Source organism: Cyprinus carpio, chromosome A2, assembly GCF_018340385.1.
Source record: "Cyprinus carpio isolate SPL01 chromosome A2, ASM1834038v1, whole genome shotgun sequence".
Taxonomy (NCBI): domain Eukaryota; kingdom Metazoa; phylum Chordata; class Actinopteri; order Cypriniformes; family Cyprinidae; genus Cyprinus; species Cyprinus carpio.
In genome coordinates, this window is record NC_056573.1 from 24,122,570 (window position 1) to 24,141,585 (window position 19,016).

General features: G+C 35.9%; 1 protein-coding gene across 2 annotated transcripts; it reads left to right on the plus strand.

The window, feature by feature from the left end:
* The first annotated feature begins 10,688 nt into the window (after window positions 1-10,688).
* Window positions 10,689-18,869, plus strand: LOC109062698 (cactin-like). 2 transcript variants are annotated; one of them, XM_019079766.2, is made up of 10 exons: window positions 10,689-11,078; window positions 11,399-11,906; window positions 12,292-12,387; window positions 13,550-13,695; window positions 13,774-13,936; window positions 14,083-14,197; window positions 15,010-15,202; window positions 15,293-15,415; window positions 16,356-16,696; window positions 18,048-18,869. In XM_019079766.2, exons 1-10 carry the CDS (start codon window positions 10,804-10,806, stop codon window positions 18,536-18,538), a joined length of 2,451 nt encoding a protein of 816 aa, XP_018935311.2. In that variant the 5' UTR covers window positions 10,689-10,803; the 3' UTR covers window positions 18,539-18,869. The 2 variants fall into 2 exon arrangements, with proteins under 2 accessions (XP_018935311.2, XP_042567676.1); XM_042711742.1 differs by having other exon boundaries at window positions 10,693-11,078; window positions 16,353-16,696.
* Window positions 18,870-19,016: the final 147 nt, after the last annotated feature.

Sequence of the window (19,016 nt, forward strand, 5' to 3'; positions counted from 1 at the left end):
CCTCCAGATCAAAATGCAAGCAAAGAAGAAGCAGAAACAAGCAATATCATAATGCGATCACTTTGTTGATAGACTCTACTTACTCATCTGTGTTTTGATCATAATTCTGAATCTGATCTGGATGTATAGTCATTATTAAAAATGCGATTTTCTCAGCTTTTTGCTCATGTTGCTTTTTTATGAAACTTACCAACATCCAGGTGTTGATAAAAAAGGATGCACAACTTTTTTGTCTAAAAGCAGAGGGTGTCTGTTCTTTCTTTTGATATATTGCATGTTCAGATATTCATACAACAAAATATTTTGGGTTTTCCCAAAAATTTTAAAAAAAAAAATAAACTAATTCGATGATTAAAAACAACCTTTTTTTTTCTTTTTTGTTCTTTTTTTCTTTTCTTTTTTTATGCTGGCGGGAAAGAGTTAAGATAAAAATGTTGGTAATTGGATGATTAGATGTAACCATAGGCGGTCATATTTTTGCACAGGATCAGTTAAACATGAAAAGAAAGGGGGAGATTTCAGAGTTCTTTTTAAAGACAGTCACAACAGTCAGATCAGGTGCAAACAGACCCCAGCCCTTGCATCACAACTGGACCCCAGAGCAGCTCCCTACTTGAGGCTAGTCAGAGTCAGTGTGGTCAGACTTCAGGACTACCAACAGGTCAGAGCATCTACCAGACACAGGCAGTCAATCACATACCCAATTCAGGAATTTAAGTTAAGATGATTTTGTCAGATTAAAAGGATAGTATGTGTGTAAATGTGAGGGCTTTTTTTGTAAATAAATAAAGCAGTTCATAACAGACGAATGCTACTGTATTTTATCTCATTGGTGCTTAAGCTTTGTTTTCTGAAAATATTTTGGATGTTTAACACTTACAAATACAAACAGAGTGACCCAGTTCCTTCCACTGTGTGTGTGTGTGTGCCCCCTTACCCCCGAAAGTAGCAGTGACTACCCCCTGGCCACCCCATGTATAAAACTCTAGTTCTGCCACTGTCTGTATTACTTACTCTTGGAGAAAGCCTAACTGCTAACTTGGATCACGTGTCCCTTAATAACCAATCATTGCACAGCCTTGACTTCATTGAATTTTAGTCAGAGATGTGCGACACTCAATCGCCGTTTACAGATAGGAATGAATGAGAAGTGCCGTAAACTGAATCCCACCTGTCGCATAAAGTCAGTGACATCTCTTATGAAACAGCATTTGTTGTAAACTCTAAAAATAGTTAAATCCAAAAGTATTGTTTAAGTGTAAAACATGTTGAAGATTAGCAGATAGGCTGTAAGTGAAAGTGACATGACATACAGCCAAGTACAGGTGCATCTCAGTAAATTAGAATGTTGTGGAAAAGTTAATTTATTTCAGTAATTCAATTCAAATTGTGAAACTCGTGTATTAAATAAATTCAATGCACACAGACTGAAGTAGTTTAAGTCTTTGGTTCTTTTAATTGTGATGATTTTGGCTCACATTTAACAAAAAAACACCAATTCACTGGGCTTTAGACAGTGTTCTAGGTTATTACGTGCAGAGGTTTTAGGTCCGATAATAAACACCTCTGTTTTTTTTTTTTAAATCTAAGAAATTACTCATCATCAGGGTCAGAAAAACAATGAAATGCATGATTTGTACGTCACACTGATACTTTTTGAAGTGGATTGCCGAACATTGCATTCTTTTATTCCACTTGAGTGTGTATCTGTGCTGTTATGCAGTTGGTATTTTCACTCCAAAATGGCAGCCGGATTACCGAAGTGCCACCTAGAGGCTTTTCCAAATAAAAACAAAAGTTTTGCCTCTAGGCTTCTGTACTCTTTGCTCTAGTGGCATAGATGGTAAAGCGTGTATTGGGTTTGTTTTGACACGATGGACCCAAGTTCAAATCCACCTTTTTAACATCTCATTCCACATTGGAAAAGTAAGTAAAGCAGTAAATAATCGAAAAGTTGAAAATAAAGTATCGGGCAGGGTTAGGGTAGGTGTAGGGAGGACTTTATTGTCCCAATAAGGCAGCATCCATTTAATAATAATAATAAAAAAAAATTATAATTTAAACTCAATATGTTATTGCATATTATTTTATAATGTACTGCAATACTGAGGTGCAAATATTTGCCATTATTTTCAAGTAATATAAATAGCAGAAAATACTGCAATTTATACATAGTGTATTTTACATAGAAAGTTAGAAGAAAGTTTACATAGAAAGTTCGGAAGAACAGTATTTATCTGAAATAGTAATCTTTTGTAACATTATAGCACCATTTCTATATAAAAGTATTAATTTCTATAATACTTGTATATAATTATTTTACATAATTCTATAATACCCCCCGATTATACTGTCTCCAAGCTTTTTAATGGTGCAGTGTATAATGTTATAAAAGTTTTTATTTTATTTTTTATTTCAGATAAATGCTGATCTTTGGATCTTTTTCTAATCATCAAAGAATCCTGAAAAAATTACTCAACTGTTTTAAATATAATAAATGTTTTTTGAGCATCAAATCAGTATCAATGTTAAAATGATTTCTGAAGGATCATGTGAAACTGAAGACTGGAGTAAGGAGTAATGATGCTAAAAAAAATCAGCTTTGAAATCATAGGAATAAATTGCATTTTAAAATATTCAAATAGGAAGCAGTTATTTTAAATGGTAAAAAATATTTCACAATATTACTGCTTATCAAATAAATTCAATCAAATAAATCAAAAGATAATTCATCAAAAGAGAATTCTTTCTTTAAAAACATTAAAATCGTAGTTTTCAAAATTTTTTGATTGGTAGTGTATATATTATAAAACACTATTATAAGTAATATATAAGGTAACATTTAAGTTGTATCACTATATATTAATTATAAATCCCCGGACGCTTTTTTGGAACCAGCATAGGCCTACTTCAAGTAATCAAGGTTTTGGTTAATCAGCCGAGAGTTCAGGGTATATGTGACTACAAATTTACCTTGCTTTCTGGAATACACCCCTGGTTAGTATGTCCATGGTAGCCCCTGCTGGTAGACTACACCACCTAACTACAAAAAGCATCTTTCTCCACTGACAGACATTCAGAGATGCGTTTAAAGTGTAGCAAAGATGGCATCGAATGCTAACGGATAACTATTATAGAACCTATTACAGAACATGAATTGTCTTGGTGTCATTTGCAAGTTTACATAATTTGTACAGATTTAGCCAGGTTGGTTCCACTGTGATATTAAAAACTCTTGTTTGAGAAAGGCAGTAAACAAATCCAAAACAGCATAAACTTATATAGAGAGTTTGATTACAATACATTAATCTATATTAAAGGTACATGATGGAAGCAAAGAAACACTAATTTATAACATCTGTAGTAAATGATTGAAAATCCTTGAAGAGAAATAAAACAAACCATCACAAATTACCACTGTCAGATCAAGACTCCACGCCAGACATATCAGATCCAGCCCATACCCAAAACCCATTTAAAGCAAGTCTTGTCTGGTACCCAAAACTGTATTTACAGTCTTCTATCAGCCAAGAAGTTGACTGAGAAAAACAAATAAACAGCAGAAGCAAGAGAAGAAGTAATGATGATAAAAAGAAGTGTCATGATGCAGGCAGAGATGAGGAACTAAGTGCAGGAATTTACTGATAGAAACAAAACTGCAAACACAGACACTAGAGGCATGAGGAACTGGGGCCCATTTCAATAAGGTGGTTCAAATAACTAGGAGTTAAAGGAGTTCCACAGGCAAAAAAAAATAATTAAATAATTTTAAGTGTTTATCAAATTTTTCTTATTTTGGAAATAAACTGCCAATGGGGTAAGAAAAATAATCTTGTTTCCTTTTGCATTAATATTATTTTTCTTACCCCACTGGCAGATAATTTTATTGTTTTAAGTAAAATGCACTTTTATTTAGATTCCAAAATACTCACTAAAAAAGCATTTTTGCAGCATGAATGAATGAGGTATTTAAGCATCACTTACACTTTAAAAAAGAGGAGGAGACCGAAAGAAACTGGGTTTACCAAGTTCACAGAGTAAATTGCATGGTAACTGACTCTGAGTATAAGTAACCTCTCTTTCAGAAAAGGGCTTGACTTACTCTGCTTTCTCAGGTTTGACAAACCTTCCATTCTGAAACAGAAAACCCAGAGTTTCTCTCATTTCAGGGTTACTGTACTCAGAGTTTTCACTTAACCTTCTTTCTGAAACAGAACTCTAAAGAATAACATCAAACAACTGACATATACACAGATTAACAAGGGTAACAAGGGGGAAGAGCTAATGAATTACTATGGTGACTATTAGGTCAAACTATGGTAACAAGACTGGATTGTGACAAAAAGGAGCAGAGTTTATTGAATAATCTTAATTATATATGTTTCAATGCTCAGACATCGTCTGACCAGTAAAAATACAAGTGTTATTATACCACAAGCCAAAGTAATGGAAAATCACTGCTTCACAACAACGTTGCGTGATGTTGAAAACCTTGAATTTCCATAAACATTCCCTCTTATCTTATTCATGGAAACAAATAGCCCTAGAACCCACACAATCATAAGACTAAGTAACAATGGAAAAATAATGTAAAAAAAACCCCCAATAATAATATAATATCATATAAATGACTAATCAATGAATAGATCAATGAACAAAGAGTATATAAATGGCTTAAGTGATTATTATAAATGATTATATAATTAAATGGAATCATAAAATGTCCTATTATTAAAGGGAATGTTATACATTGCAAGAAAGTCTTCGTAGTATTTATAGAGTCAAATGGAACCTATTAGTCTGACTGTATAAAACAGTGTATGAAATTTCAAATAACGAGTTGAGTATTTGTTGCTAACAGTACAATCTTACTTCAGTTATTACAAAAGCAAAGATTTTTTGAAACAAGATTATTTTGTGCATTTAAATTTCATAGTTGTTGTGCACCCAAAGAAAAATGAATTATAAACCTAAATCTATAAAATAAGGTGACACAAAACTAGACACAATGATGTATCTTGGTTTGATATCCTACAGACCAATCAAATATCAGCCTGAACAGTAATCATTAAAGGGTTAGTTCACCCCAAAATGAAAATTCTGTCATTAATTTTTCACCCTCATGTCGTTCCAAACCCGTAAGACCTTTGTTCATCTTTGTAACACAAATTAAAATATTTTTGGAATATCTTTCAGATGGAATCTGAAAGCTCTCTCACCCTCCCATAGACAGAAACGCAACTGTAATGTTCCCAGGTCCAGAAACATAGAAGGACTTCAATAAAACAGTCCATGTGACATCAGTGGCTCAGCTTCAGTTTTGCAAAGCTACGAGGATACTTTTTGTGGGCAAAGAAAACAAAAATTACATAATTTATTTAACAATTCTTCTCCCCCGAGTTACGTCTCACGCCATTTTGGAGGGTATCCAAGAACATAATCAGCGTTGTTTAAGTTCGAGGGGACAAGCATGTGCATGGACGTAATTGGCGTAATCAACGTTGTTTACGCTTAGGGTAAAGCATGCGTATGCATTGTGATACTCTCCAAAATAGCGGAAGACAGTAACTCTGGGGAGAAGAATTGTTGAATAAAGTCATTATTTTTGTTTTCTGTGTGCTCAAAAAGTATTCTTGTAGCTTCGCAAAACTGAAGTTAAGCCACTGAGGTCACATGGACTGTTTTACCGATATCTTTCTATCTTTCTGGACCTGGTAACAGTACAGTTGCATTGCTGTCTATGGGAGGGTCAGAGAGCTTTCAGATTCCATCCAAAAAATATTAATTTGTGTTCCAAAGATGAACGAAGGTCTTACAGGTTTGGAACGACACAAGGGTATGTAATTAATGACAGAATTTTCATTTTGGGGTGAAGTAACCCTTTAAGTACTAAACATTTTTTTAGTACTACATAATCTATTTCAGGTTTAAATATTAGATAACTTATTTCAGTAATTTTGAGATGGCAACCCTGTTTTATTCTTGCAGCAACAGTAAAGGACCAAACCAGCAAACACTATCACTCCCACAACAACACACACAATAATGAGCACAGTCATGAACGATGAACCATAGGAGAGTTGGAATCATCTCTCATTTTCTGGAAAGTAAAAAAGAAGAACCATAATAATCATATTATTCATCGTAAGTTAATTAATATAAATTTAGAAAATGCAGCTTGCAGCATCTAAACCTAGAACAGAGATTTGAGGTGTGAGATAAAGACTAGTTATTGATGTTGAAACAGATATTTACCTTCACAGAGCTGTGTGATGTTTATTCTGTCTTCTTTCCAGCTGACAGGGTTGCTATGGTTACAGATGATGGATTCCTCACTGCAGTCCAGGATGAGAGTGTTGATCTGTGATGTCACTTCCTCTGGAGAGCATCTTTTGTTCTGATAGCTAGAGTCAATCATGAGCTCATGAGCTCTGCATGTGAAGTTCACAGTACAGGAGTCACTGCTGGACCGGTTTGAGTTCACAGTCAGCACAGGAGCCTCCACAGCATCTGAAACACATTTACTCCAAGATCACCGTCACATTCACACCAGTGATGCAGTACACATTCACATCTAAACACAACACACATTATAAACATACAGGAAAATTATTTATATGAGCAACAGTTTTTGCAGAAGTAGAAAAAATCCTACAATAAAGACAATATGCCACAAGCTGGTTTAAATGTGCACATTGTAAATAAAACAAACAAAAAAAATTAACAACAATTATGATTATGAATTTTCTCTTATCCAAGAACACATGAAATCAGACAAATAAATGAGACTCACCTATAACAGATACTCTGTATGTAACAATATCCTTGTCTGATTCTCCACTTGCTATTGCTGTGTAGAGTCCACTCTCTGTCTTCTGCATGTTCTTCAGTGTCAGAGAGAAGGTTTTATTATTGAAATCCACTCTGTCCTTGTAGGAAGAGTGAAGTCTTACCACTTTAGTTTTATGAAAATATTTAACTATACTCTCTGATTTATCATTACTCCAGTATAAAAGATCAAACTCCTGTAGTTGTTGTGTCTGTATATCCAGCTGAACAGAATCTCCCGTCTGAACAAACACAGAGATCTCAGCACTGAACCCTGAGGAGAGAGAAACACACAGTTCACAACATTTTACACCTCCATCTCACTCCGTGTCATTCACTCACACTAAATACACCTGTTTGGCTAAATAAACACACCACAAGGGGTTCATAAGCAATAAAAGTATTTTCCCTTACATAATTATATTATGTCATCTGTCACTTTAACATTGCCATTCAGTTCATTATATTTATAGTTAATATATCAACACATATATAGAAATACATGTAGGTATGTGGTCTCTCTAGACCATGAGACAAGGAATCAATGCATGGATATAAAATATATGTTTCTGTTATATGTGATTCATAATATAACTAATAATTCTAATAAATATAAATAAGATACCCTTACTGAGATGTAGAACTATAGCAAACTAAATGTAATTGCTTTTTACAAACATCATCTCACAAAAAGCACTAGAAAAAGACAAAACATAGATTAGAATTTGTAATTACTGTACATACTTTAATTGAGTTTATTACCTGTGTTTGAGATAAGGAGAAGGATGAAGGATGCAAACAGGTGATGTACTGCCATCGTAGCAAACATCAAGATGGTTGATGGTGTATTCTTAAAACAGGAAGTTGAATATGTGTGCAATGACACTCGAGGAGCCTCTTTATAACTCTCCCATCACAAACACATCAGTTACTAATCAATTACTACCAGATATATATGTTGATTGTTTTCCCAAAAGATAACATTCTCAAACATCCACATAGGGTTTTTTTTTGTTATATTTAGACAACTTTACTGCACACACACACACACACGCACACACCACTGTGTAATGACTGTTGCTAAGGCTGAAACAAATGAAAACGTCTCGTCACACTCAGTAACAATGTGTGTGGTTTGAAGTGCTGCATTCAAACACTATTTTGCAGACATCAGCAAAGACTTTATTTAGAGTGAGGAGGGATTTCTCGCAATAGAGTTATAACATTGAAATTATGATAAACAAGTGAACATCTTCCTGCACAGAGTTCTTTTGCAGACAGCAGTGGGCAGTAATGAAGTACATACAATCTGAATTATGCAATCATATTTACCTAGACTAAGGACATTTTAAAATGCACATAACCCTATTAAAAATACATCTCTGTGTGAATACTGAATATAGATAAAGATACTTACATTGAAGACAGTGTGTATGATTCCTCAGTTGATCACATACAGAAAGACCTTTTCAGTGAGGTGCATGGATAAAATTAGGAATGTAAAAAGCTCTGCCCCACTGTGGCAACAAACAGCTTCACATCCAGTCGAATGAATGAATGGGAGAAAATACACTCTACCAAACTCACTATAAAAGCTAACCTTGTAAGGCAATTTAGAAGACTATTTTTTGTTAATATATATATATATGTAATTCATTTTTCTTTTTGACATTACACAGAAATATACAGAACAGGCATAATCATAAGCAAAAGTCAGAAACAAATAAGTGAGACAAATACATTACATTTAGCTGGCTTTTGTATTTACACTTTGTGATATTTTTATGTAGTGTTTATTATTATTATTATAGTGTTTTTAATGTATTATTTAAATGAACATATGTAATAACTTTTTACAATAAAACAAAATACAGACAGTAACAAAAAAAGAAAACAGAAAAGAAAAAAGGAAAGAAAAAGAAGGGGATTGAATGTGGTGTAAATTAAAAAAAAAAGTTTTGACAATAAAAACAGGAAAATAATTTCAAACAGATAATGTCTTTTTTGTTCTTGGAGATTTAATCGCTGTGAGGTATTGTTCAAATTCTTTCATGAAAACAAAAAAGAGAGATCTAGAATTGTAATATTTAGATCTGTGAATGTGGAATTTGGCAAGCAACTGAATCAGACTCATTACGGTGAAATCAGCAAAAGTGGGACATCAGCTAAAATGGGACAAACAAGCTTAGTGCTTCTTTAACCCTTGTGCTGCATTAGGGACCTTTTTGCTCATTTGCAGTTTAATTTCTTTGACCATTTTGGCTGTTTTAATGCAAATGTATGTAATTTGGCAAAATTGTGACTTTTTGGATAAATGTAAAAAATCTGATCCCATTTTCCAAAATATGTATAACGCACACTGTGTAGATCAAATAGTAACACTCAGCACCATAATGACAAAAAATGGCCCATTGAAACCCATTAAAACATTAAAGCCTGGGCTGTCATTAATACATGAATCATGATTTATGTTGAAACATCCTTTCATTTTGAAGCAAAAGCATTATATTTGCATTATATAGTGTATTCCACCAGATGACGTCACTACATAGGTATTCCCTATGGGTGGAAATGCACGTTATTTTCCTGGTTTCCACTAGGGGCACTATTGACTGTGTTATGAAGCATTTTAATGGCTCAATGATATAAAATGATGTTTCTGAGTATGTGTGGATGTCTGAAAGCAATGTGTGTCTGCGTTGACAAAAGTGTGTGTGTGTAGGGCCTAAATATAATACATGGTGTTTAGGCGAGTGACAAATCACAATATCCTGAAGGTCATATTTTACCCTTTCTGTCTACTCTCTCTCTCTCCCTCTCTCTCCGTGTGTGTGTGTGTGTGTGTGTGTGTGTGTGTGTCAGTGGTGTAGGCTAATATTTGACATATTCAAGACTGTAATAATCCAGAGCCAAGGTTTTCACTTTGCATTTAGTATATGGAAAATAATTACATTTTTGTGTTTTTTCCTCTTATACAAATTGATGGTATCGTCACCAAAACTGGAATTTAAAGGGTTAAAATCCTGAAATTAAATAAATATTTGATAGTTATGATGAGGACTGATGCTGGTTAAAAGATTTAACTTAGTAAAAGTGGAAAATAATATATAATATTTTAGGCAGTGTTTAATATGTGACCATTTTTGGTCATTAATGCAATCAACGGCGTAAAATATATAATGCAGCACAAGGGTTAAAAGAAATACTGATAATAAAGGGTGCTGTTGAAATGATGCAATAACAGTATTTAATTTGAATATCAATATTTGATTGGTCAAATGTAAATCATATGGGTGTGGTACCGCTCCAGTGCTGGAAAGTCTGAGAAAGTACATAAGTGCCCATAGTTTAAGTCTATTAAAATGTTCAATTCAAACAGTATTTCAATCTACAATATAAACGACATTACTTGTATTACACGTGTTCATGTGATTATTCAATTTTATGCAATGATGTGGAAATGTATTTAATTAATTTTTTTTAAATATCAAGTTTTGTTACTGTCCCAATTTACCTTAACATGTTAAATTGGTACAGTTGCATTCAGCTAAAGTGGGACATCCTATATACTAAAATAATAAAATAATTCATTGCTTAATGTGATAAATTATTTTGTTTTACAGAAAATGTCACAAACTGTCGTTGTCTTTGTCCTTCTGCTGGGGAGTTTTAATCTTTAAATTACATTTTTATCGAACATTCAAATTGAAATGACGAAGAAATGTGCCGTCAACATTCCACCTCAAAAAGGACCCCATTGGAAGCCCTTCATACCGCCTGCTAGAAACTATACGGATAATTTAACGCATTAAACTATGTGTAAAGCTCGGTTACTATTCAAACGGAGCATTTTCTCAATATAAAGTACGATCGTTTTACCCTAAGGATTATTACAGAATTGATTTGAGAGACATTATTATTACAAACATTGTAGCTACCTATTTACGCGACGCGGCGCCGTCAGGACCTGAAAACATGGAAACGAAGAAGCATCGTAGGAGCCGATCGCGGTCCCGCTCTGTAGAAAGATCCCGTAGACATGTCCGCTCACCCGAGGACAGACATGCTCGTAACCGCTCTCCCGTGAAAGGTCCTCGCAGACGAGCGCGGTCTGACAGCGGCGGCTCCAGGAGCAGCGGAGGTTCCGCAGGCGCGAGCCGACACCGAGGGCCAGAGTCCGGCCGCTCCAGCGACTCTGACCGCGATCACAGACACAGAAGAGCACGATCACACGGAGGATCGAAAGACAGGTAACGGTTCTGAAAACCGAGATATTAAACAATCCAGTAGGAATTTCAGTTTTTATAATAGGAGGGGGTCCGTGGAAAAGTTTAGAGAAAAACAGTGACAAAATGATTTATGTAAGATTGAATGAATGAATGAATGAATGAATAAGTAAGATTAAATTAAACGAACGAATTTAGTTAAAAATGTTCAGAATAACTGCATAAAAATATATTAAAATAACAAAATAAACAAACAAATCAACAATACAGTACATGTTGATCCAGCATCATGATTCCCAAACCCTGATTGTAAACATAACTTTTTAATTTCTTTATTGTTTAAGCTCTTCAAGCGATAATCACAATAATCAGAAGAAACATAAGACGAAGAAGAAACACAAGGATGAAAAGAGCAGCAGGAGGAGGAGCTCCAGCTCAGAGTCCAGAGGCAGAGATGGTAGGAGCAGCGAGAGAGAGCGGAGGAGACGACAGAGCAGGAGCTCCAGCCGAGAGAGACGGAGGGAGAAAGACCGAGAGGGGGGGAGGAGAAAGAGCAGAGAGAGGGATCGAGACAGATCCTTGGATTCCTCGAGCTCCTCCGCTGATTCTGATCAGGGAGGGAAGACGGCACAGGGAACCTCCTCCACCAGAGAAGACAAGAAGAAGCAGAGGGAGATGATGAAGTCGCTGGAGACCCCGGAGGAGAAGAGAGCCAGACGTCTGGCCAAGAAAGAGGCCAAAGAGAGGAAGAAGAGGGAGAAGATGGGCTGGAGTGAAGAGTATATGGGCTACACCAACGCCGACAACCCGTTTGGAGATAACAACCTGCTCGGGACCTTCAAATGGCAGAAGGTCAGAGAGATGTTTTGGATAGCAGAGTTCAAATATGTGTTGATATTGCAGTGATGTTGCAACGCAAAGTATGGTTCAGAAATAAACTTCACTTACTGGGGAAGTCGTGGCCTAGTGGTTAGAGAGTTTGACTCATAACCCTAAGGTTGTGGGTTTGAGTCTCGGGCCGGCAATACCACGACTGAGGTGTCCTTGAGCAAGGCACTGAACCCCCAACTGCTCCCCGGGCGCCGCAGCATAAATGGCTGTCCACTGCTCTGTGTGTGTGTGTTCACGGTGTGTGTGCACTCTGGATGGGTTAAATGCAGAGCACGAATTCTGAGTATGGGTCACCATACTTGGCTGTGTGTCACTTTCACTTACTGTGTGTGTTTGTGTTTCTCAGGCTCTGCAGAAGAAAGGCATCGGGCATTTGTCAGAAACAAATCTGAAGGAGAGGAATAAACACATCCAGCAAGAAAACCGCAGGGAACTACAAAAGGTACCAAACAGTTTTTAATAATGAGACCTTTTTTGGGGGGGAGGTGGGGTTTAAAGTGGATTTTGAAATTTAATTACGAATTACTACAGAAAAGATAATATATACTTAAAGGGATACTCCATCCTAAAATGAAAATGTTGTCATTAATCACTTACCCCCATGTCGTTCCAAACCCGTAAAAGCTCCATTCGTCTTCGGAACACAATTTAAGATATTTTGGATGAAAACCATCCACGCCACAAGGATGCGCTGTTTTATTTTTTCAAATCAAAGCTAAATACACATAGAAACAGCGCATCCTTGTGGCGTGGATGATACAGAAGAGCATACACAGCATACGGTGATATTGAGAGACACAGAGGAGACTGTTGACAAAGGAATTATTGAATAAAGTCGTTATTTTGTTTTCTTCGCTTACAAAAATTCTTCCAGTCACTTCATATAACCCAGATTGCACGTCTGATGGCAGATGGAGTATTCTGAAGACGACTTTCATATCTTTTCTGGACCTTGACACTGTTATTTATTTGGCAGTCTATGAGACAGTCACAAGCCTCCCGGTTTTCATCCAAAATGTCTTAAATTATGTTCCGAAGATGAACAGAGCTCTACGGGTTTGGAACAACATGGGGGTACGTGATTAATGAAAAAATGTTCATTTTGGGGTGGAGTAACCCTTTACAGATTCAAAAAGATGATATAGAGTTATAGTATATAGATGATATATAGAAAAACGTATTTGGTTATGTATCAAGTGTATATTTTCTACAATCAGTTTCAAAAAAAAAAAAAAAAAAAAAACTTCAAAATGTTGTTAATGAATTGTTAATGACTAATGAAACATTTAAAATTTACAGTAAAACTAACAAATTCAAGTTTTTAGTTAACAGGAGGAACCATAAAGTAATATATGATAATATATTTTTAATAATTTCATTAGTCATTAACAAACATGCAAAGATGTGTATATATATATATATATATATGTATATGTATGTATAATTAACATAATAACATAATATTAATTACTTTCTCACAAAAAAAATACTGCATTTTTGTAGTATTTAAAATATTTTTTAATGTCTAAATGCTGCAACCAAATTGCATTTGGGAAATGAAGACAAACTAAACTGAAGTAAAGGTGTGAGATCTGTGCGTTCAGGTGAAGCAGCTGCGTCTGGAGCGAGAGCGGGAGAAGTCCATGCGTGAGCAGGAGCTGGAGATGCTGCAGAGAGAGAAAGAGGCTGAACATTTCAAAACGTGGGCGGAACAGGAGGACAACTTTCACCTGCAGCAGGCCAAACTGAGGTCGCACTCTTCAGACGTGTAGTGTTTTTATACATACATATGTGAACGGACCATTTGTAACGTGTTTCTGTGATGTAGGTCTAAGATCCGTATCCGTGACGGCCGAGCGAAGCCCATCGACCTGCTGGCTAAATACATCAGCGCTGAAGATGATGATCTGTCGGTGGAGATGCATGAACCGTACACATTCCTAAACGGACTCACCGCCACAGACATGGACGACCTGCTGGAGGACATCAAGGTGTGTGATGAGAGAGAGATCAAAAATCATTTTAACACTTTTTACACAAAGTAGAATTCAAATGTAAAGTAACAATATTTCTTACACAGGTTCTGTGAAGGTTTTGGTGTTTTAGTGTGTTTTAACAGCTGTGTTACTGGCTGCAGGTGTACATGGAGCTGGAGCAGGGCAAGAACGTGGATTTCTGGAGGGACATGACCACCATTACTGAAGACGAGATCAAGAAACTGCGCAAACTAGAAGTGTCAGGCAAAGGACCAGGTGATGACCTGCACTACATTTACACCCTGGATATAGTTTACAGTTGAATCATTTCAGAGTAAATGTTTACTCAATTTCAAGATTATCTTTCAAAAATCTTGGGGTCAGCTTTTTTTCTTTTTTTTTTAAGAATTTTTTTTTTTTTTTGTCAGAATGGATTCAATAAATTGCTTAAAAAATGTTTCAAAAGATTTCTACTTAAAGTTCTTTCGAACTTTCCATTTATCAAAGGATCCTGAAAAAAAATGTAACCACAAAAATATTAAGCTGAACAACTGTTCTAAACAATGCTCATCATAGGAAATATTTATTGCGCATCAATTCAGCATATTAGAATGATTTCTGAAGGATCATGTGACACTGAAGACTGAAGTAATGATGCTGAAAATTCAGCTTTGATCACAGAAATAAATTACGTTTTAAAATATATACAAACAGAAAACAGTTATTATAAATTGTGATAATATTTCACAATATTACTGTTTTTACTGTATTTTTGATCAAATAAATGCATCCTTGGTGAGCAAAAGAGACTTTTAAATGGTGGTGTATGTTTTTACTAATGTATTATAGTTTATTATTATTATTATTACAGTTTTTAATATATTGGCCACTAGTTACCCTGCTCACTACTAATTTACTAACTAATTTAAAATCTGTAAATTCATGAAACAATGCAAATGAAATGTATATGTAATCTGTGAAAATGTTATATAGGTGATATATGAATATTATTCAACCCTGTAAAGCATTATAATTTAGTAGATTTAAAGACAACCCCTCGTTCACCTCTGTTTTTGGTGTCATGTCAGGTGACCGTCGTGAGGGCATAAACACATCCGTCAGCACAGACGTGCAGAGTGTGTTTAAAGGGAAGACGTACAGTCAGCTTCAGGCTCTTTATATGAACATTGAGAATAAGATCCAGGCCGGAGGCTCCAACCTGGACGTCGGCTACTGGGAGAGTCTCCTGCAGCAGGTGCGGGTCTACATGGCACGAGCCAGGTGCGTATCAGACTAGAACTGTAACAGGGCCTCTGGGGATTTTCAGAGTTCAGTGATGTCTTACACTATGGGTCTGTGTGTGTTTGTGAAGCTGAGAGAGCGGCATCAGGACGTCCTCCGGCAGAAGCTGTATAAACTCAAGCAGGAACAGGGTGTGGAGAGTGAACCGCTTTTCCCCATCATCAAAGAAGAGCCCGAGAATGAGCGGCCCATGTGAGTGATTTCACTTCTACTTGAATGTTCAGACAGAAATTTTCATCGAAATTTCCAATGTACTGAACTTATGACACAACACAGCCTGATCCTGCTAAATTAAATATGCAACAGTGAGGTCATGTGACTATGTAGCATGCTACATTTTAAAAGTTTGTTGCATTCTGTATACCGTTTCACATATAAAATATGCATTATACAGTTTTTTAATATGCATTATACAGTCTATACTACGTATCATCAATATATACTAATATTCAAGGGATTTCATGGTGATAGAAAGCCTGTAACTATTTGGGAATTTTAACATAATTGGGCCTGGTAATATCAGACATTTTAATACTATCATAATATTAATATATGATTAATATATTTTGTTTAATATTAATATATTTTTTTCTAGTTTTAAAGATCTCAAATTACTAAAGTTATTCTTGGAATGTAACAAAATAATGTTCAAAAATTAAAAAATAACCATCACAAACAACTGGAAAATTCAGTGAAATTAACTGCATTCAAAACACAGCCAATGTGTGATTTCTTAACATTAAAACTTCTGCATATAAATGTCTTTAGACAAATTAGGATGGCTGATAAATGCTAAATTACACTATTTCTAAGATTGAAATGAACTGGACAACCTTAAACATGCAACTTAGTGCAGTCATGTAATGAAGTAGTTTACTACAATTTGAAATAATCATTGCGTTCTGCATTTTTTTAAAAATAGCATGCATATACAATATGTACTTGTCACTAAGCATTATGCTTATATATCATATATAAGCAGAAGAATGTTATATAAATTATATATACAGAAATGTTATATAAATTCTATATAAATAATCTTATCACAAATGTCTGGATAATTAAATGAAATGAAATGCATTCGAAAACATACCCAGCGTATGTATGATTTGTCCATTTTGTTTCCCAGTAGCCCTAGAGCAGCTGAGTCTGCAGACGAGGAGGCGGGTAGCTCTCGGCAAAGTGATGATAGAGACAGACGGACCGAGAGGCTGGATGGAGAAGAGGGTGAGCGGTCTGGAAGGAGCAGTCCTGAGAAGAGGAAGGGAGGGGAGGAGGGAGAGAAAGATGAAGCACAGGAGGCCGTGTTAACAGAGGAGGATTTGATCCAGCAGAGTCAGGCGGAGTACGACTCCGGCCGCTACAGTCCCACCCTCCTGCAGCCCTCAGAGTTACCGCTGGACACACACGTCATCAACGTGGAGGAGGACCTGCAGAGACTCGTGCTGGCCCGGACACAGCTGCAGGTGACCGGTGCGTATCGCTCTGCTGCTTCAGAACCATAGTGAAATTACACACACACCACATGCATTAAGATTTCAGAACTTGATGTGCAGCAGGAAAAAAGATCAGATTTGAAAGTTGAAAATAATGTGCACTTTCATTGTTTGAAATTTTTTATAGACCTTGTATAGAAAGATGTTTTTTTATTTTAATTGCCACCCTGTTCTATTTACTATTTTTTTCTGCGTTGCTTAACATAAAAAATTTACATTTTACCCATTTTTTCCGCAAATTCCCTGCATACTGGGTGCCCAGAAAAGGTCAAATAACATGTAATTGTAACATTGGCCACAAGGAGGTGCATTACATTTTTGTCCTCCCTTCATTTTGTAACTCGCCCTGATGTATAAAGTGGATGAAAGTGCAGGAAATAGACTTAAGCACACACTTAAATTCACCAAAAGAGTAAAAGTGATTGGAAAATGTGTAAACAATTTGGGGGTTACAAACAGCAGAAATACAGGAAATTTACTCACTTAAATTCAACTTTAAAACCCATCCTTTAAGGCTTCCATTCTAATGGGCCGATGGTTACAGAAGAACATGTTTAACTTTAGAAATTTTCAGATTTCCATCCAAAGTGGAATATCCCATAAAACATTTGTGAATGAAGCACTTTTTCCATCCCATGTACTCAAGAGAACAAACTTGTCTCTTCCTGGGAAAGTATCAATAATAAATTGGCAAAGCCACTGTGGCTCTTTTTTTTTTTTCTTCATAATAAATTAGTTGCACCTCAGAGTGCCCCGACAAAATGCAATAAATGCTTTCATGTTATCTTGCGAAGCCTGATGTTTGGAAACACAATCATGTAAGACAAAGACCAAATTAATTTATAACACACTTTGTCTCAGGCATTTCAGAATGACTAAAACAATATTCGAGATGGTGTAGGCTACAATGTGATTGGTCCACTGGTTACTCCAGTTATCCAGTCTTAATAATCTTTTGAGGCAAAATCAAATCTTTAAGGAAGTTTTCATTGTAGTTTATGCAAGTCGTCTTATTGGATAGCGCATCTTGCCATTTCCATCTAGTGTTTTTATGCAATATCACACATTCACATAAAAATACATGGATAAAAAACAAGTTCTGAAAAAAATGTGGCAAATTGAATAATGTGGTCAACAGCCCTGGAGTTGTTTCATAGACCTATAATTATAGAAAATTAATCAACATGCCAGCCAGCCAATTGGAAATGAAGAATAGAGTGATCTAGAAGTATGTGACTGTAAAGATCTTCATTACTGTTAGGAACACAAATCTAGTTTAGTGAGAGTCTACATTTGCTTTACTCATACTAATGCTTTTTCTTGAACAGGCGATGCAAATGAAAGCGCTGAAGATGCATTCGTGCGTCGCGCTAAAGAGGGCATGGCCGGCGACGAGGCCCAGTTCAGCGTTGAGATGCCTTTGACTGGAAAAATGTACCTGTGGGCCGACAAATACCGCCCGCGCAAGCCCCGCTTCTTCAACCGCGTCCACACCGGCTTCGAGTGGAACAAATACAACCAGACGCATTACGACTTTGACAACCCGCCGCCCAAGATCGTCCAGGGCTACAAGTTCAACATCTTCTACCCCGATCTCATCGACAAGCGCTCGACTCCGCAGTACTTCCTCGAGCCCTGTCCCGACAACAAAGACTTTGGAATGTTGCGCTTCCACGCCGGACCACCGTACGAGGATATTGCGTTTAAGATCGTGAACCGTGAATGGGAATATTCCCATCGCCATGGTTTCCGCTGCCAATTCAACAATGGAATCTTTCAACTGTGGTTCCACTTTAAACGATACCGCTACAGACGATGAAGAGGACGAGGTTGAGTTGAATTAGCAAAGTGATGATTATCAGGAACACTGAACGTTTATCTTCAAATGCTGTAAAATTGGTGTAATTCTAGAAATGGTAGTACAAACTCTGTTTATTGATGCCGTCCGTGTCTCCTATTAGTGGAAGAACGGGTTTTGAATACGGAAAATCCAGTTTTGTACATTTTCTGGTTTGCAGGAACTTAGCTTGCATTCGATTCCTTTTTTTTTTTTTTTTTAAATCATGTTTGTTGGTTGAGCTTGAAAAATGCTATTCTTGTACTATTTGTTTTTTGAGATGATACATTAAAGATTGCTTGCTTATTTTTAATTTTTTTATAGTCATCATTTGTGCTCATTTTTAAAATATTTTACACCATGACATTTAATTTGTTCATTGGGTTTAGGTATTTAAAAATACATTTTACAGCATTTTAGGTACAAAGATGGTATTAAAGTTAAAATTACGTTTCTGCAG

What these genes read in the sequence shown, in the direction of transcription:
- LOC109062698 (XM_042711742.1), top strand. Translation starts at nt 10,804, where the DNA reads ATGGAAACGAAGAAGCATCGTAGGAGCCGATCGCGGTCCCGCTCTGTA. An exon ending in GGACCTTCAAATGGCAGAAG is followed by an intron (nt 11,907 to 12,291) that starts GTCAGAGAGATG and finishes TGTGTTTCTCAG; the next exon opens with GCTCTGCAGAAGAAAGGCAT. An exon ending in CCCGAGAATGAGCGGCCCAT is followed by an intron (nt 15,416 to 16,352) that starts GTGAGTGATTTC and finishes TTTGTTTCCCAG; the next exon opens with TAGCCCTAGAGCAGCTGAGT.